The sequence below is a fragment of the Aegilops tauschii genome, chromosome 6 (assembly GCF_002575655.3).
Source record: "Aegilops tauschii subsp. strangulata cultivar AL8/78 chromosome 6, Aet v6.0, whole genome shotgun sequence".
NCBI lineage: Eukaryota > Viridiplantae > Streptophyta > Magnoliopsida > Poales > Poaceae > Aegilops > Aegilops tauschii.
The window spans coordinates 451,968,826-451,990,933 of NC_053040.3; the positions used below are offsets into that span (position 1 = coordinate 451,968,826).

Sequence of the window (22,108 nt, forward strand, 5' to 3'; positions counted from 1 at the left end):
AACGAGGCGATGAGGACGACGAAGTGGCGAGAAGAGAGTCGAGTCGAGTCGCTGGCAAGGGGGGCCCGCGGCTCTTCGCGCCAAAAACAATTCGCCCGGCGCCCCCGAGCGCCCCCAGCGCGCCGGGTTCGGGTTGGGTCCGTCGGCGCCAATTTCGGCCCGAGCCGGCGAAAACTGGGCCCTTGGGGGCGCGGCTGGGCCTTTTTTTGGCGCCGGCGGCCGAAAAATCGCCTGGGGGCCTTGTTGGGGGCGCGGCTGGAGATGCTCTACTGCTGGACTTCACTAGCAGTTTTCGTCGGTGAAGAGAAACGTAAATTGGAATTCGACCGATAAACATACAAACACACACGAACGACGGCCAGATTCAAGTGGAACCATCGAAGACAAACACCGATCGAATCTGGAGAGTTCCACCGGAGACACACCTTCACACGACCTCCGACGACGTTAGGCACACCGCCAGAACCGATGCCAGATGAAAGGCCTTAGAGCATCTACAAACCGGCATCCTCAAATCCCCCTCAAACGTTCGCGGACGTGCCCGATTAATGGCCGACAGAAGAGAAAAGGAAAAAAATGACCTAACCGGACCTTTTATATTATCTCTATACGTCAGGACTGTCCGCGAACCCTCATATTGTGGACAAATGTAGGGTGGATATGAGGACTCACAGACGCACCCGGTCAGTCCGCCATGTAGGACGTGGCCCACCCCGAACTACCTTTTCTCTTTCTTTATTCATTCTTTTCTTTCTCTCTCTTCATCTCCACCAATCACGTGCAAGTGATTGGACATATGAGGAAAAAATGAGGAGTGTTGATGTATGAACCGACAAATAAGGGTTCAAAACAAACACACCCGGTCACTGACAAGGCGCGTCTGCGGGCGTTTATAGGGTTATATTTGCTAAGTCCGGCTGTAGGGAAGAGTTGTATAGGATCTACATTAGGTGAGATCAATAAGGTCGGGTTTTTTATGATACAAAACATGTTCAAAAAATATGAAAGAAATTGAAGACAGTCATCCAATCTTTAATGTACAAGCTCAAAAAGTTTCAGCTCCTAATTCAAACTATACTTAGAGAATCAAAAAAGATAAAATCAAATGTGAATACTGTCAAAATCAGTGGTCGGCCGGCGTCCTCCCGTGCTGCCCCACTTACACATTATGGAGAATGGCGTCTTGGCTCTCAGGAGTGCATGTTCCCGCGTGAATAGTAAACAAAAAATATGTAGTGAACATTTTTTTTAAAAAATAATTTTTTTTTAGATGTTCGTGTTAATATCGCAAACATCATTGAAAAATTTCATGCGAAATGGAGTTTCACCGGTAAAAAACAAATTTAGGATGACATTTTAGAGTAACATTTGTCGTTTACTGTTTAATCTTTTTGCCTACAAATTTGGATGTAGCATTGGATGTGACAAATTACACTCAAATTTTTGTTGAAATTTTTTTGGCATTTCAAAAAATATCCAACGGATTTCCGGTTGCGATATCATTTGTTTTTCCAACTGGCTGATTGGGGTGAATTCGTACCCCATCCTCGTCTCTTTGAGCTGACCCAGATAGTTACCTTCACGCTGACAGGTGGGTCCTACCCGATTTACCCAGAGATAAAAAAGAGAGGAGAAATCTAACCTTATCTCGTAATCGCTCCGCTTTCCCGCGTCCGTCCACCGCGCCGATGCCTTCTGCTCCTCCTCCTCCTCACACTCCACTCGCCGCGCCGACCGCCGCCGTCTCCGTCACCTGCTCCTACCGGGAGGACGATGACGGCGCCGCCTCGTGGTCGCTCTCCTCCGGCGCACGCTCCTCCTCGCTGCCGTCGTCGTCGCGGGGGCGCCGCCCGCCGCCGTACCGGCGGCTCCTCCACGACGAGGCGCGGCGCCTCCGCCAGGAGCGCCGCGGCCAGGGCGCCGGCGCCGAAACGCCCCGGTGGGTGCGCCGCACCGAGGGCCAGATGGCCCGGTACGTCGAGGACGACCGCGCCGGCCACGTCCACGGCCGCCACGTCGTCGCCGCGGCCCGCGCCGCACGCGCCACCGCGTCCCGCCCGCCCGCCGGCGGGTCCACCATGCGAGAGGCCATGGCCTCCTTCGTCGCCAAGCTCACCTTCCGCGAGATGTGCGTCGTCCTCCGCGAGCAGCGCGGGTGGCGCCAGGCCCACGATTTCTTCTCGTGGATGAAGCTCCAGGTACAGAACAAGATTCCCCACACATGAACCATTTTTTTCTTCAAATTTTCTGTCATTTAATCCGCCCCGATGCGATGTTGCGCTGAATCCTCAGCAATTTTTCTCCGTTTTGAGCTGAAAATTCTGAGCGCTGGTTGAACAATTCTGATTCATGTGTGTATAATCAACCAATGGATCATTGTTGTTCATCTTGGTTCTTCCTTATTTTCAGACTTCGATTTTTTGGAACAATGTCGGTCATTTTCAAAATTCACTCGTTTTTCATTGAAGAATTCAAGTTTTGGATGGAACTTTTCAAAAAACCGAATTTCGTCAATTTACCGAAAAAGGTTTTCGCCCCGCTTTATAAATAAAGCAAACCGCCAAGAGCACACATACATTGTCTAGTTCAGAGCACACACACCCACGTCACACAACACGAGGTCCAAAGGTACTGGTGAGGGCACAGCTCAACAAGCCCAACACAACACACACAAGAAAACACAAGAGGCGCAGGCGGGGCCTGGGCCGCGGGGCCGGCAAACATCTAATCTGGCTCCGGAGGAGGCGGCGGGGGCGGCGGCGACAGGCGGACGGCCATCGATCGAAGGTCGGCGATGAAGGCGGAGATGGCGTCCCGGTCCCGAGGGCGACTAAGCGGCTGCCAAAGTTGCAAGTAACCAGACAGTTTGAAAAAAGCGTCAGTCGCCCGTCGAAGAGGAGTGCGCTGAATCATAAGTTTATTGCGAATCGTCCAGGGGTCCACGCGATAGCCCCAATCTCAAGCCACAGGGGCGTGTATATTTCGCAAAACGAAATCCAAAACCTTGGTCCTCACCTGATTTTCTTGCAGCTGTGCTACGAGCCCAGCGTGGTCGCCTACACCATCCTCCTCAGGGCGTATGGCAACGCCAGCAAGATCGAGCTCGCCGAGGAGGCGTTCCTGGAGATGCTCGAGGCCGGCGTGGAGCCGGACGCGGTGGCGTGCGGCACCCTGCTGTGCGTGTACGCGCGCCGGGGGAGGCACGGCGACATGATGCTCTTCTACGCCGCGACGCGCAGGCGCGGCGTGGCACCGCCCGTCTCCGCCTTCAACTTCATGCTCTCCTCCCTGCAGAAGCACAGGCTCCACGGCAAGGTGATCCACCTCTGGAAACACATGATGGAAATGGAAGAAGCCAACAATGTGGTGCCAAATCACTTCACATACACAGTTGTGATCGGCTCATTTGTCAAGGCGGGTCTCCTGGAGGAGGCCATGGATGTCCTGGGGAAGATGAGGGCCTCCCGACTCGTCCCGGAGGAGGCGACTTACAGTTGCCTGATCAGCTTGAGTTCCAGGCATGGCAGAGGGGAGCAGGTTGTGATGCTCTATGAGGAGATGAGGGCTCATGGCATTGTCCCCAGCAACTACACCTGTGCATCCCTCCTGGCACTCTATGACAAGAGTGAGGACTACTCGAAGGCGCTCTCGCTCTTCTCAGAGATGGAGCGAAGCAGGGTTGTCATTGATGAGGTCATCTATGGGATCCTCATTAGGATCTATGGTAAGATCGGGCTCTACGACGATGCGCAGCGCACTTTCGAGGAAATCGTCAGTGCGGGTCTTCTGAGTGATGAACAGACTTATGTGGCAATGGCTCAGGTTCACATGAATGCTCGCAACTATGATAAGGCGTTGCAGGTTTTGGGTTTGATGAGGTCGAGGAATGTGAAGCCTTCAAAGTTCTCTTACGGCGCTCTTCTTCGATGTCATGTCGCGAGGGAAGACATAGCTGCAGCAGAAGATGTCTTCAGAGCTCTGTGCAAATATGGCCTCCCTGATGTGTTCTGCTGCAATGACCTACTGAGATTATATGTCAAGCTGGGCCAGCTAGAGAAGGCAAGTGCATTCATTCTGAAGATGAGAAAAGAAGATATCCAGCTTGATGAGGCCCTCTGCATGACTGTAATGGAAGTTTGCTGCAAAAGCGGGATGATCACCGATGCGGATAAGATACTGAAAGAGATGAACAATGGTGGAGTGACCATGAAGAGTTCAACAATGGTTTCTATTATAGAGATGTATGCTAGAAACAGAACTAGTGTGATGCAGGAACAAGATAGTTCGTCGAAGGCACTAGCCTGTCAGACCGACAGTTCGGCACTGAACGCGACGTTAAAGTCATTGTTGGACACACCTGGGGGTTCGTCCATCGCGTGCCAATTGATCAGAAAATTGGCTAGGGAAGGTGAGGAAACCAGGTACCACACAGATCATGGTGTTCATGCCTAACCATACTGTCATCCACTGCTGTTTATTTATTTATTTTTCTGCAGGGAGGACATGTGAGGCAAAATTCCTTCATGAACAGCTGACTCAGTTGGGAGTCAAGCCTGAAGATTCTGCAACATCTACTCTCATTGTCCAATATGGCCAGGAACAGAAGTTACATCAAGCAGAGGAACTGTTTGAGTCGGCATCGACATCGTTTCCAATACGAGGGCCTGTCTACAATGCCATGGTCGACGCATTATGCAAGTGCGGCAATATCGGAGAGGCGTATCATCTCTTTATGAAAATGGCTGATCAAGGCCATAGCAGAGATGTTGTGACAATTAGCATACTTGTCACTCACCTGACCAAACATGGTAAATATTTTTTCTAACTGCTACCAATCCTTGTGCGGTAAATTTGGTGAGGCACTTCGCTTCTGTGTATACTCACACTGCGAAATTACTCCCAGGAAAGTTTCAGGAGGTGGAGAACATCATGCATGGCTGCTTCCATGGTGAAGTTGAGCTTGATACTGTTGCGTATAATACATTTATCAAGTCGATGCTCGAGTCAGGTCTGGATAAACATCTTTTCCTCTTCATAAGGTGGGCAAGCAAAATTTTCAGGGTATGGGTGTCATGGCTAACTGCTACAGCTTTAGTTTCCAAACAGGCAAACTATACTCAGCTGTCAACATATATGATCGCATGATATCCACTGGGGTTCCTCGGTCCTTGCAGACTTTCAATATAATGATAAGGTAGATAATCTTGATAAAACCATAGGAAAATGGGAGTTAGAAGTATGCAACTGTTTTTTATCTTTTATGTTTGTGTTGAGACTTAAGACCACTTTGTCATTAGCTTCAGTTTTCTTGTTCAGTGTTTATGGCCTAGGAGGAAAGCTGGACAAGGCTGCTGAAATGTTTGCTGCTGCACAGGAGCTAGGCTTACTGATCGACGAGAAGATATACACCAACATGCTTAACTTCTATGGAAAGGCTGGTTAGTCCCTTCTACCTTGCGTATAGGAATCAAAGGAGATTTCCCTTTTCATGTTCGACGAGTTTTTCGCGCTCTCGTTCGTACTATTCAGTGCAATTTCTTCAGGGAGGCATCAGGAGGCGTCTTCACTATTCGATAGAATGAAGGAACTTGGTATCATGCCTGGAAAGGTATGCTTCCGTTGGTGTCTGACTTCTGAAATTACAGTTATCTGCCTTGAGATTGACTGCTGTGACTGAAACTTGCAATCAATGTGCAGATCAGTTGCAACTCCATGATCAATGCCTACGCCACTGCCAGGCTGCATGATGAAGCAGAGATTGTTTTCCAGGAGATGCAATCACACGGTCAAGTTCCCGACTCGACGACGTACCTTGCATTGATCAGATCATACTCAGAAAGTAGATGCTACTCCAAAGCTGAGAAAGCCATCCAGATGATGTTGACCAGCGGCATAACCCCTTCATGCCCTCATTTTAGCCACCTCATTTTTGCCTTTCTGAAGGCAGACCAGATTGATGAAGCCCAGAGGATCTGCAGCCAGATGCAGGAGATTGGCGTGGCTGTTGATTTAGCATGTTGCCGGGCAATGATGAGGGCGTACCTTGAGCACGGTCGCGTCGACGAGGGCATATCGCTCTTCGAGACAACACGCGGGTCACTGAAACCTGACAGCTTCATCCTGAGTGCTGCATTTCATCTCTATGAGCATTCAGGCAGCGAGCCTGAAGCTGGGGATGTGCTGGAAGCCATCGGTCTACATGGTGCCTCTTTTTTGAGAAGTCTAAAGGTTGGATCAAAGTTGGAACCAACTTAATAACGACCATATCATGTGCCCATCAAGCTAGCAACCATCACAGGTATCTTACTCTTGCATGTATGTTCTTCCACAAATTTATTTCCTACTGATTTGTGTTACTACATCCAGATGATCCCATTGTTGTGTATGTTGTTCTAGATGATCTTGTACTAGTTCATATGTACATTAGGACAAGTTTTGTGCCAAGATGTTGTAAAATGTACATTTCAGAAAAACATTTCCAAAACAGTGTATGTTATGATATATAACTTCTTCAAAATGTATAAATGTTGTACTGATCTGTTTGATCAACTCACAGCATTTAACATGTTGCAAAGAATGAAGACTTAACAGTTCGCCGCCTGAAGCTTTAAGGTGTATTTTCAACAGCAAAGGAGGTCTGTTACTCTGCTTCCACTTACAAATTCCATATATACAGGGTGAATGCTTAGGCTAGTAATGAGATTGTAAAATTGAAAAATAATAAACAGTTGACCAGGGATCTTCCAAGTTCAATCTGTAAGTACGGAGATATAACTTCTTTGGTATTACCCATGAAAGAATTGCCTGCTATGGTGCCATTTACCTCTGCAAGTGGCCGCAGTAGTCAGATACATACAGTTAGGAAGATTCTCTAGAACTTACCGGTAAAAAGAAGATATTCTCAGAAGTTCTAACTTCCAAAAGAAGCTGACATCTATTCTACTTTTATTTTGTGTTAAGCATGCAAAATAATATGTTAGTGAACTTCTAAAAGATATTCTCAGAAGTTCAAACTTCCGAAAGAAGCATACATCTATTCTACTTCAGATGTTGGGCCGTTGTTGTCAATCTCTCAATTTCTGAATGTTAGTGATTTATAAGAATTCTCATACATTGAACATCCCTGCAGTTTAAGAAAACAAAGTTGACAAAGTTTCTGACTTGTCACATATGATTCATCCAGTGCAATGCTAACCAGAACAGCTAGAAACTAACTCTGCCAAAGCTTTGCCACTACCAACAAGCTCCAGCCACCGTAATAAACATCTCCAACCTGGAATCATGTTTAATCTGCTTATTTGGGTTTAGAGCATCTGCACACACACAAAAAAAAGGCATAATGGAAGTAGAAGTAGCTCCTCAGCGCAAGATTTCTTTGTGGGTTCATCGCTCAGTCGGAAACCAAATTTTCAGCCAATTTACTACTCTCATTGAAATAACAGTTCAATTACTTGGGGTTGAGGCAAACAAGCTGTCTCAATTGCAAATTCGAGTATAGAGTCATCATGCTGAAATTTAAAATCTGTTGAAACCAACATAATTAGTTCCTACCCAAGTTACGAAATTCGACTATCAACAACAAAGAAGGTGGATAGATTCTTACAAATCCTACAAATGAATCCACTCCAAACAAGACATTGCAGCTGTGCATCACGGTAATCACCAGCACCGGCGACAAGAGAGCATGCTAGGGACAACCCACATAGGTTGCGCCCTGTTGTCGCAGCCCACCTCAAGTGCAACCCAACTTTCAGCCTCATGGCAGTAGCAAGCAGTATATGCAGCGGACATCTATGAGCTTTACAGTGGCGAAGCTATGTCTAGAGCGCCCAGGCACGAGCTCAAGCCATTCTATAGTGTCTATCCAGGGAAATGCTGCCATGTAGCCTAATTAATTCGTGCATATTGCAGGGGGGAATTGACATATAAGATAATCCAGTTTGCATATACGAGTTCAACAAGAAACAAGGAAATTTGAAAATCCTTATAAAGCTCTGTTTTGGGAGTTCAGCTTCCTCAGAAATGTTGCATCTAGAGGAGCTGCAGGGTAGATAGATTTTTAAGCTTACATACAAATTGGAAGAAAAGATGGACTGTCAAAGATCCTTCTCCAGTGACACAAACAAAGAGGGCATGAAGCAAGCGAATGTCTAATCTCTACTTGGGCAGAGTTCCAACTAAGAAAACAAAGTTGAACAAATTGAGAGTACATGGGGGGGGGGGGGGGGGGGGGGGGTGTGGAGACCTGAAGTCCAGCTAAGCCGAACCTTCACAAACAAATTTGGAGTTCTATTGCAAGGTTGCTGTCTCTAATCTTCAAACTTATTTTGGGACGGAGGGAGTAGTACATAACAGGAAAGGAAGGCATCATACCCTCAAGCAGATTGTGGCTGTGCTCAACTGCCAGAGAAATGATGGTCTAGCTGAATATAGGGTCAGGCAACAATGTTATCTTGAAGACTCCAATGACATAACGTTTATGAACAACTCCTGTGTTGATCTCGGGCTTGCAGCTGTATTTAAACTACACTGGTAGGCTTAGGACCAGCTCATTGATTAAACCACTCAACCATTAGCTGCAGATGATAAGTTTGTCAAGTCAAATGAAGTATATGGACCACGTGGCATATCGTGGCGAGCGATCAAAACTTGATATGAACCCCAAAAAACAATGTATATGGGGGCGCCCCTCGATGTAACTGATTAGTACTCCCTCCGTTCCTAAATATAAGTCTTTTTAGAGATTCCACTACAAACTACATACGGATGTATATAGACATATTTTAGGGTGTAGATTTACTCATTTTGCTCCGTATGTAGTCCATAGTGGAATCTCTAAAAAGACTTATATTTAGGAACGAAGGGAGTATAAACAAATTCAGTAGACACGTGATAGCGGCGTAATACCGCTAACCACATGTGTGTGTGCATACCGAATTTGTATGTCCTTTGGTTGCAGCTCGCTGCCGTGCATCGGGCTCCCAGCGCAAGGATGACCTGAATGGTTCTAAAGAAAGTTGGCCTCATACACTTCTGGTTCCACAAGGGAAAAGATCAAATGGGTAAGCCAGAGCCAAAGTGAACACAAACAACTTACCACACCAAGGAAATGTGCAATAAGAACATCCCAATCATTTTCGTGCAGTGAAGGAAGCAAGTGCTCAATAACACCCTTGTCTACCTGATACATACTCCCTCCGTCCCAAAATGCTTGTCTTAAATTCGTCTAGATGCGATGTATCTAATACTAAAATAAGACTTGATACATCCGTATTTAGACAAATCTAAGAATTTTGGGACGGAGGGAGTATATAACTTGACGGGTAACTCCATGGAAATTAAATGGAAGGAAAAGGTAGCTCATCGCAAAGCAAGAGCAAAATGGTACTGAACAGATGAGATACCGTGTCAAGATCTTTAACATTAAAAGAAGGGTATGGAAATGACTTGTTGAAGTGCTCTAGATATCAAGTCCTTTAACATACTGAATGAATAGCATTGTTAAAGGTTACATGTTGTTGGTAACATTATACATAGACATATCATCAGGAAATAGGAAAAATGTAGCGCCTTATTTCATCACACGGACAGCAAACAAGGAAAGAACACCCGCACAAATAACTGAACACTACTGAAGCACACCGGAACACAAACAGAAGACGGATAGGTAGGCTTCCAGCACGCCACGACATTCAAACAGTACGGCAACCAAACCCGAAGTAATATGACTTATACATCCGACCTGCTTTCCAAAACAAGAAACAAACAGCAAAATAAGATATCCATCTATGCAGTGTAGAGGATGTAGTAATAAATAAATAACTGATCGATTTGCAGTTACCCATGATCAGCGGCCGGTATCTGATCTTCCGACTTTCGGGGAACATAGAAGGCGTATACATTCGTCAACTCTGCATCTGCTCCACGAGTATTGCCATTGGTAAGATGAATCCTTCTAAGATGGTAATCCCCGATCCTGCGGTGGGCCATGAGCAGCCAGGCGAATGTGATCAGCTCCCCGCCTTCACTCAGCTGCGCCGCGTGCATCTCTGCCTTCGACTTGCCAGCAGTGTAGAGGAGTAACCTCACCCACAGGCGTGCTATCTCCTCCAGTGTTTCTTTGGTTGCCACCAATTCAGAGTCCTCCATGAGCTTTGTGACATCTTTAAGCCGTTCAGGTTCGTGGAAGTGATCCAGGGTAGCTGTGGCGCTGATAGACAGCGGCAGCATGGAAGGGTGGGTAACCAAAAGGTACATCATGTAGTTCGAGAGTTTCCGGCATACCTCCACCAGACCAGAAGGTACATCTGGCCTTGTAGCATTTGCTTCCATGTCCTCACTGGGGGAAGCAGGTTTTTCTAAAAGTGTCTCTGTGACATAGTGCATGAAGATAATACCATAGCCAAAGTCTCTAATAATTCCATCCTGTGCATTGCCAAACAGTTGGCTAATGTTTGGCCATTCTTGTCGTGCTTGACCATCGTCAAATTCATGTAGTAACAGACTCAGCTCTTTTGCTACACATTTCACGATCATTTCATCCACATCCGTGTACTTGGTATCCAATAGATTGCTTACCCAAAACATTTTCTTCTTTTTAACACCGAGCAAACCCACGAACAGCTTTCTGAAGACCACCATTATTTGTCGATTACGTGTACTTCGCTGCAGGTCGCTCTCAGTCAACCAGCTATGGAAGTTGTACTGCCCAATCAAATTTGGCCACCGTTGTTTCATCCTTGGGTATCCGATGTCACAGCAAAACACAAACCATGACAACCTGGCAAGGACATCACAATTTTGAACCTTCAACCATGCCCATGTCCATGGTGACATCATGGAAATGAACATTGAGCAGACTTCCAGGAAAAAGCACCCGACAAATAGTGTATAGGTGATTGCAACATCAGCTTTGCTATACCTCTGTTTGTCATCTGGATGGAAGAGCGCAAAAGCAACAACAACCGAGGCCTGGGAGATGCATCTAAGTATAACTCCGCTCCAAGTCCTGAGCACAAGAGCCTTAGTGTAGAGGTCGTCGTATATTATGCCAAGCTGCAGCCTCACCATCTTGATCATTTCGTCAGAGTCAACTTCTGTCTTTACCAATTGGTCCAATTGGTCTGACGATGGATCAATCATGCTGCGCTCCAATAAGACATCAAGGGCGCGTGGCATGGAATTGAGGGCTGCGCCAACAAAGCCAGCGTCGCCGGCGTTTCCTTCAGGCAATTGTTTTCTGCTCTGATGCCCAGTTGAGCTCTCAAGACTTCTAAGACGGCCACACTTGAGAGACCATATTCTTTCTCCATACTTGATAATTCCGGCAATAAACAAAAAGATGCCTGAGAGTAAAAGGTTCGCGCCGTGTCTTCCAATGGACTTCCGGAATACATATAAAGCTAGGGCAATTTGGGTGAGCAGATTCAAGAGATGCCTCAACCACAAGTTGTTATCCTCCATGGCAAAAGCAGTAATGGTGTCCTGCCCACCAAGATGGATGAGGAGAAATGGTGCCCAAAAGAAAGCCAGTTGTTCGGTTCTTCTTAGCCTTTCAATGTTGATATCCTGATGCCGTGACAGATAGCCAAGTGCATAAACTGCTGCCAGGTCTGCCCCCAAGTAAGCAGCCCAAAGGGAGAGCCTTAGGAGCCTGTTGCCGCTACACCGCCGAAGCCTGCCAGCGAAGAAGAGGAACAACTGCAATGTGAAGCTAAGGAGCACAAGTAGCTGTATTTCCCACTCATTATATAGTCTGATCAACCGCTCCATCGCATGTATGCTAGGTTCTGAATGTCTTGCACCACCTGATGGATACAACAAAATGTAAAATAATTCAGTGTATTTTTTCCAGAAAAAAAAGAGCAAAAGATCCTGCTCTTCCAAATAGAATTCGTCTCCACTTTAGGCATGTTCAGTGCCTTGTTTGTGACATCATTTTCCCCTGGCTAACTAATATACCGATGCTATACTCTGTCTGCAGTTCAGCACTAATTGAAGGTTCTCTACAGGCCCTATATTAGCAGTAAACCAAACATATAAAATTGTAGTTATTTGGGAAGTTCTATCAAAACGAGACGGAATTATATTACAAGGAATCTGTTTTGCATTGAGCCCACTCGTCCAGAGTGGATTTGTGGATTGGTTGCCGGCTAGAATGGATTTGTTGCCGGCGCCAGCTTCAGAGCAGAATGCCGGTAGTGACAACTGGACGGACGGTCTCTGCAAGAAATACCAGAGCACTGTGGTTCTCCACACAACCCAGACGATGCCCGCCATGATGAGGACCAAAGCTTCCGAGCCTGAGAGGCTGAGAACCACACTGACGAAAATGGCGTGGACATCGAACACTATGAGCTTTAGCCATTCTAGAGTGCCCAGACACAAGCTCAAGCCATTCTAGAGTGTCTATCCAGGGAAATGCTGCCATGTAGCCAAATTAATTGGCGCATATTGCACAAGGGAGGCGGCATATAAGATAACCCAGTTTGTGTATTCCAGTTCAACAAGAAAGACAGTTTGTGTATTCCTCAGACATCTTGCATCTGGAGGAGCTGCAAGGTAGACATATTTTTAAGTTTACATATGACTTGGAAGAAAAGATGGACTATCAAAGATCCTTCTCAATAGCACCAACAAAGAGGGCCTGAAGCAAAGCCATTGTCTACTCTCTACTTGGGCATTTCCAATCTAGAAAAACCAAAGTTGAACGTACATAGCGGGGGAAAGGATGGAGATCTGAACTCCAGCTAAGTCGAACCTTCACAAACAAATTTGGAGTTCTATTGCAAGGTTGCTGTCTCTAATCTTCAAAGTAGATATACGCACAAACGATTACAGATAGGTACGTAACAAGAATGGAAGGCGTCATACCTCAAACAGATTGTGGCTGTGCTCAACTGCCAGAGAAGTGATGGTCTAGCTGAATACAGGATCAGGCAACAATGTTATCTTGAAGACTCCAAGGACCTGATGTTTATGAAGAACTCCTGTGTTGATCTCGGATTTGCAGCTGTGTTTAAATTACACTGATCGGTTTAGGACCAGCTCATTGATTAAACGAATCAACCATTAGCTGCAGATGATAACTTTGTCAAGTCAAATGAAATATATGGACCACATGGCATATCGTGGAAAGCGATCAAAACTTGATATGAACCCCAAAAAACAATGTATATGAGGGCGCTCCTTGATGTAATTGATTAGTATAAACAATTCAGTAAACATGTGACAGCGGCGTAGTTACCGCTAACCACATGTGTGTGTGCATACCAAATTTGTATGTCCTTTGGTTGCAGCTTCGCTGCCGCGCATCCGGCTCCCAATGCAAGGATAACCTGTACGATCCTAAAATTAAAGAAAGTTGGTCTCATACGCTTCAGATTCCACAAGGGAAAGGATCAAATGTGTAAGCCAGCGCCAAAGTGAATACAAACAACTTACAACACCAAGGAAATGTGCAATAAGAACATCCCAATCATTTTCGCGCAGTGAAGGAAGCAAGTGCTCAATAACACCCTTGTCTACCTGATACATATATAATATGACGGGTAATTCTATGGAAATTAAATGGAAGGAAAAGGTAGCTCATGGCACAGCAAGGGCAAAATGGTACTGAACAGATGAGATGCCGTGTGTTGAGATCTTTAACATTATAGAAGGGTATGGAAATGACTTGTTGAAGTGCTCTGGATACCAAGTCCTTTAACATACTGCCATTAATCAAAAGAAATTCACAGAAGAGATGGACACAAATACCGAAGTACACCAAAATTGTGCAGGCAAGATAACTTGATAAAAGTCGTTTGAAGCTGATGGGTGGCATCAGATAATAAGCAGAGTTTTGTAAACATATCAAAGGTTCAGCGTTTACCATATAATATTTCACATCATTTGCAGGGTTTGATAAATTTGTATGGGGAAAAAAGAACGACAAATAAAGTGCTTTACGTCAGGCATCAGATAATAAGCAGAGATTATTAGTCCACACACGGAATTTTCCATTGAGAGTGTAGGATATCTGATCAATGATATCTGATCAACACTTGCCAGCAGGAAAGTAAAATAATTCTAAATATTTTAGAACAATATCTGAGAAGAAACTCTCGGTTAGACCATTTGACTCCAGAGCAATGGCAAAGGCCGCAAAGGGTTGGTAAGTAAACCGTCTCACTATCCATGCTTGCTGCGTCCCCCTCAGATCCAAGTCCAGTAAAAAACTTGACTCCCAACTAAGAGGGAGAATAGGAACTAACGCAAACATGAGAAAAAGCAGAAGAAAAGAAGTAATTGAAAATGTAATGTTTGAGACGATTGGAGAAGATAGATAATGTCTCTTCTCGGATGCCAACCACAAGGCTAGCTCGGATGATGCAGACATATTTGTCCAGGAGGCCAAAACAGAGACCAGATAGCTAAAAGAAACCACAAACGAATAACAAAATCAGATATGTTGTTGATTCAGATCCATCTGGGTGATAATATAGATCTCATCAATGTATGAGTCAGGCCACTACTTTTTAACACTCAGCAACGGGATACATGAACGACAATCTCCAATCATAGGAAAGAAAAATCAAACAGAAACCTTATGAAGTACCCTCAGTTCAGGCCCACAGTTCTTTGACACTGAGAATTAATGGTTGAGCTGTCAGACAATGCTTTCTAGGCAAATTCAGACCACAGTGATGTTCGCTGCTCAGAGCCCAGTGCATATCTTCATCCATGACACTAGAAGGTACACACAATCAAACAATACTCGAGCAGAAGTTAAGGAAGAGGATCATGGAACAACATAATATTCAAATCGGTAGACCAGGAACAATAGAAGATCAAATCAGTAGGCCGTAGGGATTATGCTTATGATTTTCATCAAGGAAGAAAACTCAGGTCTCAAATATTTGCCATCACTGGACTCACCGAACTGAGCTGCAGAGAAAAGACTTGAAAACCATCAAACATTTATGATAAGAACAGCAGGAGCAATTTTGGAGAATGTTATTCACTGCACCTCAGAATCGGTAAGAGACTCAAGATCTACATAAAGTGTAGCCCATCTGGAAAATTCAAGCCCAGGTGGAAATTTGGTCATAAAAATTTCGATCTCTAAAATTTTAAAACAGATCAAATCAGAAACACAAAAGTTCTATTTTAGAGGAAATCTGGTAGGTGGGCATCTGAATTGAAGACTTTCACAACATGGCACACCGAGCGCACCAATCAGTCCCGAAAGATGGTGTGTTTTGTTCGTGATTTTCATCACTGTCCAGCCAGATTCTCGACAATACGCATAATAAAATATACATAGTAAACAACAGAATCAACAAAAAGCAGAGCGGACGAGATATCTAAAGAATTTTGAAAGTATTCGGAAAAATTACACACTTAAGAAGCAAAAACGACAATCAAAAGCTGTTCAATTTGGCCTCAGAATTGCAGAATGAGCATGGGAGCACATCAACCAATCAGTCCCGAAAGATGGTATGATGAATAGGTTTTTCAATACCGGACAAACATAAACAGAAATACAGATACAGAAACATCCAGGTCTACAATACAAAACTTAGATTACCACAGAATTGCAGATTTGGCAGCGTGGCACACTGAGCACGCCAATCAGTCCCGAAACAACAGCTTCAAGAACAAAAAGAGAAGACAGACAATAAATAACAAAAGACGAAAAACAGTGAGCTCATATATGCCCTCAGACACCCAAGGAAGGATCTAACGGCATTAGCTCTCAAGCCTGGCAGGGAGAAAGCACATATGCGGCAACTGCGGATGTTTTGAGAAACAGGCCTTAAATTAGTCATCACCGGGCATGCATTACCACCCACTGAATTAACACCAAATACAACAGAAGCAAATATATGTCCAGCATTGCATCAGACATCCAAGGAAGGTTCTAACAGCACTAGCTCGCCTGGCTGGGCGAAAGCTCTTAGGCGCATGTTTTGAGAAACATTCCTTGATTTTGTCATCATTTGCAATGCAGCAGCATAATTAACATACTATATTTCGAGTGCTGAAACTCATTGAGAAACACATTGACCAGGAGAAATAACAAAGCTCAGTATCCAAGGAAGGAAGAAGCAGCATCTCAAGTCTGGCAAAGCAAAAGCTCTTAGGCGGAAACTGCGAAAGTTTTGAGAAACAACTTTAACTTTATCATCATTTCCGTAAATTTTCCAGTAGCAAATGCACTACAGCTATATTGGCAAGGAATGAAGTCCCAGGTCCTATCAACCGGGGGAAACTGATTCTTTGGCCAATTATAGATACCCTGGTCAATGCTTGTAGCTACCAGAAAAGGACCATAGGCCCATGTTAGATTAACAAATAATCAAGAAAAGGGTTTACAAAGACAAACCCATAAAATTTCGTCACTGACGGCAATTCCTAGGGCTCAAGTGCTTAACCCTATACAAGTAGTAGAAAATTAAAGAAGAATAAGATATGCATTGAGCACAACTAATCAGAAAATAAATGACTTCCCATTCACAGGATAACAGCACTGTGTCAGAAAGTGTGCTAAGATTGTTTCAAGGTGAAAAATCCATTAAAAATAGAAGAGATTGCAAAAGCACAGCAACGACTGCAATGTCCTTTCAGGCTTGTTTGTCCTCATCGCAACAATCTTCTCCAGGAAAAACAAAAGCAAAAAGACATAAAAGATACAAAGATAACAAAACAAAGTCATAAAATTTTACCAGTCGTCAATGCCATCAGCACAAAACAAAGAAAAAAGACCGTTCTCTGTATTAAAAAAACATTGAACTTCGAAGATGTAGAGAAAGAAAAAAGACCGTTCTATGTATTAAAAAAACATTGAACTTCGAAGATGTACAGAAGTAAACTAGAACTAAAAAAAGCAGATGGATCTCAAAAGAGCCATCAGCGCAAAAATTAAATGACGCCAATCCAAAGGTCAGTCCAGAAGTGTTCAAATCGGCACACAGTATCAGCAACAAGTGCTAAAACAACTGGCTTGCACAAAGTATAAGCTTGATTGCTACAAGCAGCATAATCCACTGGATGATTTAGATTAATATATTACTTAGACGTGACGTGACCCATAATCCACTGATGTTCCACGAATGTTTACTCCACGGAATAACCCTGACCACTCGGACCAAAACAATAACCACCACAACCCAGTCTCAGATAACGATAGGGCACGACATAATAATAACTAAGCAGCAGGTCTCTGCCACAGAACATCGACTAGCTTAGTCGACCTCCTCAATCTTGGGGCCAGCGCCGCCGGATGCAGCCGGGGTGTCGTCGTCCATGCCGCCCTCCATGTCGGCGCCAGCACCCTGGTACATCTTGGCGATGATGGGGTTGCACAGGGCCTCCAGCTCCTTCATCTTGTCCTCGAACTCGTCCGCCTCAGCGAGCTGGTTCGTGTCCAGCCACTGGATGGCAGCATCGATGGCGTCCTCGATCTTCTTCTTGTCGTCTGCCGGCAGCTTGGAGGCGATCTTCTCGTCCTTGATGGTGTTGCGCATGTTGTACGAGTAGTTCTCCAGGGCGTTCTTAGACTCCACCTTCTTCTTGTGCTCCTCGTCCTCAGACTTGTACTTCTCAGCCTCCTGGACCATCTTCTCGATCTCCTCCTTGCTCAGCCTACCCTTGTCGTTGGTGATGGTGATCTTGTTCTTCTGCCCAGTCGTCTTGTCCTCGGCAGACACATTCAGGATACCATTGGCGTCGATGTCAAAGCAGACAGTGATCTGGGGAACTCCCCTGGGTGCAGGAGGGATGCCAGACAGCTCAAACTTGCCAAGGAGGTTGTTGTCACGGGTCCTGGTCCTCTCACCCTCATACACCTGGATGAGCACACCAGGCTGGTTGTCCGAGTAGGTGGAGAAGACCTGCTCCTTCTTGGTGGGGATGGTTGTGTTCCTTGGGATCAAGACTGTCATTACACCTCCAGCCGTCTCCAGACCAAGAGAAAGAGGAGTGACATCCAATAGCAGCAGGTCCTGGACCTTCTCGTTGCCCTCACCGCTCAAGATGGCAGCCTGGACGGCAGCTCCGTAGGCAACAGCCTCATCAGGGTTGATGCTCTTGCAGAGCTCCTTGCCATTGAAGAAGTCCTGAAGAAGCTGCTGCACTCTGGGAATCCTAGTGGAACCACCAACAAGGACAACATCGTGCACGGTGCTCTTGTCCATCTTTGCGTCCCTCAAACACTTCTCCACAGGCTCCATACACTTCCTGAACAGATCCATGTTCATCTCCTCAAACCTGGCACGGGTGATGGTGGAGTAGAAGTCAATGCCCTCAAACAGCGAGTCAATCTCAATGGTGGTCTGGGCAGTGGAGGAGAGAGTTCTCTTTGCCCTCTCACAGGATGTCCTCAGCCTCCGCAGAGCTCTTGGGTTGCCACTGATGTCCTTCTTGTTCTTCCTCTTGAACTCCTGAACAAAGTGGTTGACCATCCTGTTGTCAAAGTCCTCACCACCAAGATGAGTGTCACCAGCTGTGGCTTTAACCTCGAAGATACCCTCCTCAATGGTGAGAAGAGAGACATCGAAGGTACCACCTCCAAGGTCAAAGATGAGGACGTTCTTCTCACCAACACTGGAAGCCTTCTTGTCAAGACCATAAGCAATGGCAGCAGCTGTTGGCTCATTGATGATACGGAGGACATTGATGCCAGCAATGACACCAGCATCCTTGGTAGCCTGCCTCTGCGAGTCATTGAAGTATGCAGGTACAGTGACAACAGCATTCTTCACAGTGGTGCCAAGGAAAGCTTCTGCAATCTCGCGCATCTTGATGAGGACCATAGAAGATATCTCCTCAGCTGCAAACTGCTTCTCCTCACCCTTGTACTGGACGTTGATCATGGGCTTGTCACCAGGTCCAGCAACAACCTTGAAGGGCCACAGCTTAATATCACTCTGGACAGTAGAATCAGTGAATCTACGGCCAATGAGACGCTTGGCATCTGCACAAAACAGTTTCATGTCAGAATAAATTGCATAAACACAAACCAAAAAAGTAACACCAACCATTATATGAAAAGTCCAATCTCATGCTACTTTCTTAAACTGAGGCAAGGCAGACAACAAATGACTAGGCAGAAAACATGGTTTGCATACACAAATGGACTAGGCAGGCTAATACAAAGGGATGTATCGAGAGGACCCTATCAGATAATAAAGCCTCATAAGCAATGTAATGTAAATGGGTATATAGTAGCTAGAGGCTCATTAGGAGCAGCCAGTGTCGCAAAGTTCCATTCCCCCTCATTTTCTGCCATGTTTTGAGACACAGAATCACAAAAAATGACCAGGTGTAAGATACCAAACGGCGTTTGGTGATGAACGTCGCATTAAACAAAGAAAAAAACTTGCCATGCAATCTCAGCCGAAAGATGGTGATCTTGTTTATAATAATCACAGTGATTCAGCAAATGGGATTGTTTGCATCACAGATTGCACAGCAAGAGAACAGGTTCAGCATTGAATCCAAAAGGTTTTAATCACATGAAAAAATCTTATAAATATACAAACAGCAATGGGAGATCAGATGGTAGTGCATGTGTAAATTGATCATCACAGTGAATGCAGAAATGTGGTATGGTTATGATATCATCATTTCTCCCATCAAGTCATACATGTGACAAGCAAACAACAGACAAAAAGGATAATTTGCCACAAACCAGCACATAAAAATCCCATTAGTAAAAAATCAATGGGAGATTGAGCCGCAGATTGTTCAGATTGAAAACCATGAAAGCTATGGGCACATTCAGCTTGCTGCCCAATTTTGCCACATCTAAAAATAAACGGGCAAAAAAGGAGCAAATCAAAGGGATTCGCCCCAATTCCGCTTCACAAAACGTGGTAGCAGACTAAATGGCCCAAAGCAATCCATCATAAATTCAGCAGAAAAGCGCTTGGATTTCTTATCATCATCAATCTGCTAGCTCCAAAAATTAAAGAGAAACGCCAACAGTAACTAATTCAAATGATAAAGCAACACAAAACGGCCCAGAACAACATGTAGTTAAGAATGATGAGAATCAATGAGGTGTGCAGTGAACAGCAAGCCTATCATACAACTAAGTAGAATTTCATACAAAATAGTTCCAATACTACATTGTGTTAAAACATACTTGCTTTAACTGACATGAACAAGAGGACACAAGGCAGACAATGTAGATTTATAAAACATGTTAAACAAATCGCAGTTGGCAAGACAAAGCAATCGAGCTCTATAATAACATTAATAATAATATAAGATCTAATATGTATCAACCGAGACACATGTCAACAGAGTGTTAAACAACTCACAGTCCAGATCAACTATAAACAAATAGATCTAAGTGAGACCAAACAAGAAGATCCAACTGTGCAAGTCATATATACTAATACTAACAGATCTGACACCTCAACACCAACCAGCTAACAACAGCTACCTCTACGAACCATTGCCAGCACAAAAATCTGTATAGCTACGACCACGGATCTGAGCGACCAGGACCAACAACAGTTAAATCCGTGGAAACATTACCAAAACACACTAACCGGAGTAAATCGAGGGTAGCCTAGTAATCACTTTATGAAAACAGTAAGCAGATCTGAGCTGTGACGAGAGCAAAGGCAAAGAGATGGGGGCTCACCGAAGACGGTGTTGATGGGGTTCATCGCCACCTGGTTCTTGGCGGCGTCACCGATGAGGCGCTCCGAGTCGGTGAAGGCGACGTACGACGGCGTGGTGCGGTTGCCCTGGTCATTGGCGATGATCTCGACCCGGTCGTGCTGCCACACGCCGACGCACGAGTAGGTCGTGCCGAGGTCGATGCCGATCGCCGGCCCGTCGCCCTTCGCCGCCATCTCTCGCTCTCAGGGGAAGCTGAAGCTCTCTACTGTGTGTGTGTTTTTCTTTCGGGGTGGGAGAAGCGGCGGCGGGTCAAGGAGGAGGGGGGAAGGGGGGCTAGGGTTTGAAGTGGAGGATTGCTGGAGGCGGAACCGGGGATTTTATAATTTGGCAGGGGAGGGCTCGTGAAGCTCTAGAAGGTTCCTTGGCTGCGGGGCGGGCTGGCAGAGCCGTTGAGATCTGATCCTGCGGCTGATGGCGCACGGGGTGTCCTTTTCGCGGCTGCCCTTTCCGTTTTGGGATGTTTATTTTCGACGAAACCGACTTGATTACCGGTGATGCATGGAGAGCATAATTGGTTTGCTGTTAATATTTGGCTTGCCAAATCTTGACATTGCCAAGACTTGTCAATTATTGACAATTTTATATGAGATAGGCAAGAATTAACCAAGCAGTAGCCAATATTTGGCACAATGCCAAACATTGACATATGCCAATTTTTGGCAGCAAATCAATTATGCTCGGAAACCCGCCTTGGCAAGTCCCTGGTAAAGTGAAACACTTTGCGTACCAAGTGTTGAGTGGGGTTCTTCCGTACTACCATCTTGGTATATTCCATGTTCGCCGCGGTGTCCTGCTTGCGCAATTGGAGTCGAAAGATATTCAACATTGTTTGTTTCAATGTGATCGTGCAAGGAAATATGGGATGCGCTTGTCTGCGGCGTGCGGGTAGCGGCGTGCGGGTGGCAATGGGGTGCCGGACGACAGTTGGAGATAGATGGCGAGGCTCCGGCCGACAGTCGTCTTTCGAGGGCCCTTTGGTCGGCCAACGACGGATTTGATGACCTCATGTTCTCCCCCATCCATGGAAGCCACCAAGCAAATGAGGATGACATACATGGGCCACTGCCTCGACCTCTCAGCACGCGGCGCCCTCAGGAGTAGGGCGGCGACCGGAGCAGCCAACAGTCGATGCGCTGTGAAGTTCTCCGGCGTGAGCGCACAAGGGGCTAGGTTGCTGAGCGGGCGGGCTCTCACCACACGAGATGTTAGTGTTAATTGTGCGATGGGATTAAGTGGGTGCGGAACGAACCTTTTGTGGTCTGCTCGTTTGTGTGGCTGGGTACGCGGGATGGCAGAGTTTTGGTCCGCTCGTTTATGTGGTTGATCGGTTTGACTAGTGGACCGTTCACCGGTTGATGGGGTGACCGTTGACTTTCGATAGAAACATGAATAGGAAAAAACATAAAATTTAGAAAGTTCACAAAAAATT

The 22,108-nt window shown here is 45.6% G+C and overlaps 3 protein-coding genes, 8 non-coding genes and 2 pseudogenes across 15 annotated transcripts; 1 reads left to right on the forward strand and 12 right to left on the reverse strand.

Annotated features, from left to right (window-relative positions):
• The first annotated feature begins 1,656 nt into the window (after nucleotides 1–1,656).
• LOC109751371 (pentatricopeptide repeat-containing protein At5g27270) lies at nucleotides 1,657–16,191 on the forward strand. Of its 5 annotated transcripts, none has more exons than XR_005760701.3 (10): nucleotides 1,666–2,198; nucleotides 3,031–4,408; nucleotides 4,497–4,808; nucleotides 4,904–5,008; nucleotides 5,107–5,194; nucleotides 5,317–5,438; nucleotides 5,544–5,608; nucleotides 5,698–6,298; nucleotides 6,557–6,635; nucleotides 16,055–16,191. XR_005760701.3 is itself a non-coding variant. In XM_020310271.4 (9 exons), exons 1-8 carry the CDS (start codon nucleotides 1,689–1,691, stop codon nucleotides 6,253–6,255), a joined length of 3,138 nt encoding a protein of 1,045 aa, XP_020165860.1. In that variant the 5' UTR covers nucleotides 1,657–1,688; the 3' UTR covers nucleotides 6,256–6,298; nucleotides 6,557–6,822. The 5 variants fall into 5 exon arrangements, 1 of the variants encoding a protein (XP_020165860.1); XR_005760703.3 differs by lacking the exon at nucleotides 16,055–16,191 and adding an exon at nucleotides 11,984–13,287; XR_005760702.3 differs by lacking the exon at nucleotides 16,055–16,191 and adding an exon at nucleotides 10,672–11,889.
• LOC109751350 (uncharacterized) lies at nucleotides 9,838–11,772 on the reverse strand. Its single transcript, XM_020310243.2, has one exon. It carries the CDS (start codon nucleotides 11,770–11,772, stop codon nucleotides 9,838–9,840), a length of 1,935 nt encoding a protein of 644 aa, XP_020165832.1.
• On the reverse strand, nucleotides 13,818–13,901 carry LOC120967617 (small nucleolar RNA R16). Its single transcript, XR_005761346.1, has one exon. It is a non-coding gene; the product is annotated as a small nucleolar RNA R16 (small nucleolar RNA).
• Nucleotides 13,952–14,053, reverse strand: LOC120967619 (small nucleolar RNA R16; annotated as a pseudogene).
• Nucleotides 14,648–14,726, reverse strand: LOC120967695 (small nucleolar RNA snoR118). The gene has a single exon (XR_005761420.1). It is a non-coding gene; the product is annotated as a small nucleolar RNA snoR118 (small nucleolar RNA).
• On the reverse strand, nucleotides 14,843–14,914 carry LOC120967597 (small nucleolar RNA R66). Its single transcript, XR_005761327.1, has one exon. It is a non-coding gene; the product is annotated as a small nucleolar RNA R66 (small nucleolar RNA).
• Nucleotides 15,171–15,267, reverse strand: LOC120967545 (small nucleolar RNA SNORD96 family; annotated as a pseudogene).
• LOC120967546 (small nucleolar RNA SNORD96 family) lies at nucleotides 15,422–15,511 on the reverse strand. The gene has a single exon (XR_005761288.1). It is a non-coding gene; the product is annotated as a small nucleolar RNA SNORD96 family (small nucleolar RNA).
• LOC120967522 (small nucleolar RNA SNORD14) lies at nucleotides 15,700–15,820 on the reverse strand. The gene has a single exon (XR_005761273.1). It is a non-coding gene; the product is annotated as a small nucleolar RNA SNORD14 (small nucleolar RNA).
• Nucleotides 16,192–16,987: 796 nt separating the features above from the next.
• On the reverse strand, nucleotides 16,988–20,970 carry LOC109751353 (heat shock cognate 70 kDa protein 2). Its single transcript, XM_020310246.4, has 2 exons — nucleotides 20,639–20,970; nucleotides 16,988–18,958 (listed from the first exon to the last, which is right to left on the reverse strand). Exons 1-2 carry the CDS (start codon nucleotides 20,850–20,852, stop codon nucleotides 17,229–17,231), a joined length of 1,944 nt encoding a protein of 647 aa, XP_020165835.1. The 5' UTR covers nucleotides 20,853–20,970; the 3' UTR covers nucleotides 16,988–17,228.
• On the reverse strand, nucleotides 19,190–19,329 carry LOC120967669 (small nucleolar RNA F1/F2/snoR5a). Its single transcript, XR_005761395.1, has one exon. It is a non-coding gene; the product is annotated as a small nucleolar RNA F1/F2/snoR5a (small nucleolar RNA).
• Nucleotides 19,370–19,453, reverse strand: LOC120967560 (small nucleolar RNA Z196/R39/R59 family). The gene has a single exon (XR_005761298.1). It is a non-coding gene; the product is annotated as a small nucleolar RNA Z196/R39/R59 family (small nucleolar RNA).
• On the reverse strand, nucleotides 19,533–19,618 carry LOC120967559 (small nucleolar RNA Z195/SNORD33/SNORD32 family). Its single transcript, XR_005761297.1, has one exon. It is a non-coding gene; the product is annotated as a small nucleolar RNA Z195/SNORD33/SNORD32 family (small nucleolar RNA).
• Nucleotides 20,971–22,108: the final 1,138 nt, after the last annotated feature.

Excerpts from the sequence above, each read along its gene's own strand:
- LOC109751353 (XM_020310246.4), bottom strand. The coding sequence starts at position 20,852 with ATGGCGGCGAAGGGCGACGGGCCGGCGATCGGCATCGACCTCGGCACG. Across the intron at positions 18,959-20,638 it reads CCCCATCAACACCGTCTTCG|ATGCCAAGCGTCTCATTGGC; the intron begins GTGAGCCCCCAT and ends TGTTTTGTGCAG.
- LOC109751350 (XM_020310243.2), bottom strand. The coding sequence starts at position 11,772 with ATGGAGCGGTTGATCAGACTATATAATGAGTGGGAAATACAGCTACTT.
- LOC109751371 (XM_020310271.4), top strand. The coding sequence starts at position 1,689 with ATGCCTTCTGCTCCTCCTCCTCCTCACACTCCACTCGCCGCGCCGACC. Across the intron at positions 4,409-4,496 it reads CAGAAAATTGGCTAGGGAAG|GGAGGACATGTGAGGCAAAA; the intron begins GTGAGGAAACCA and ends ATTTTTCTGCAG. Across the intron at positions 5,609-5,697 it reads TTGGTATCATGCCTGGAAAG|ATCAGTTGCAACTCCATGAT; the intron begins GTATGCTTCCGT and ends ATCAATGTGCAG.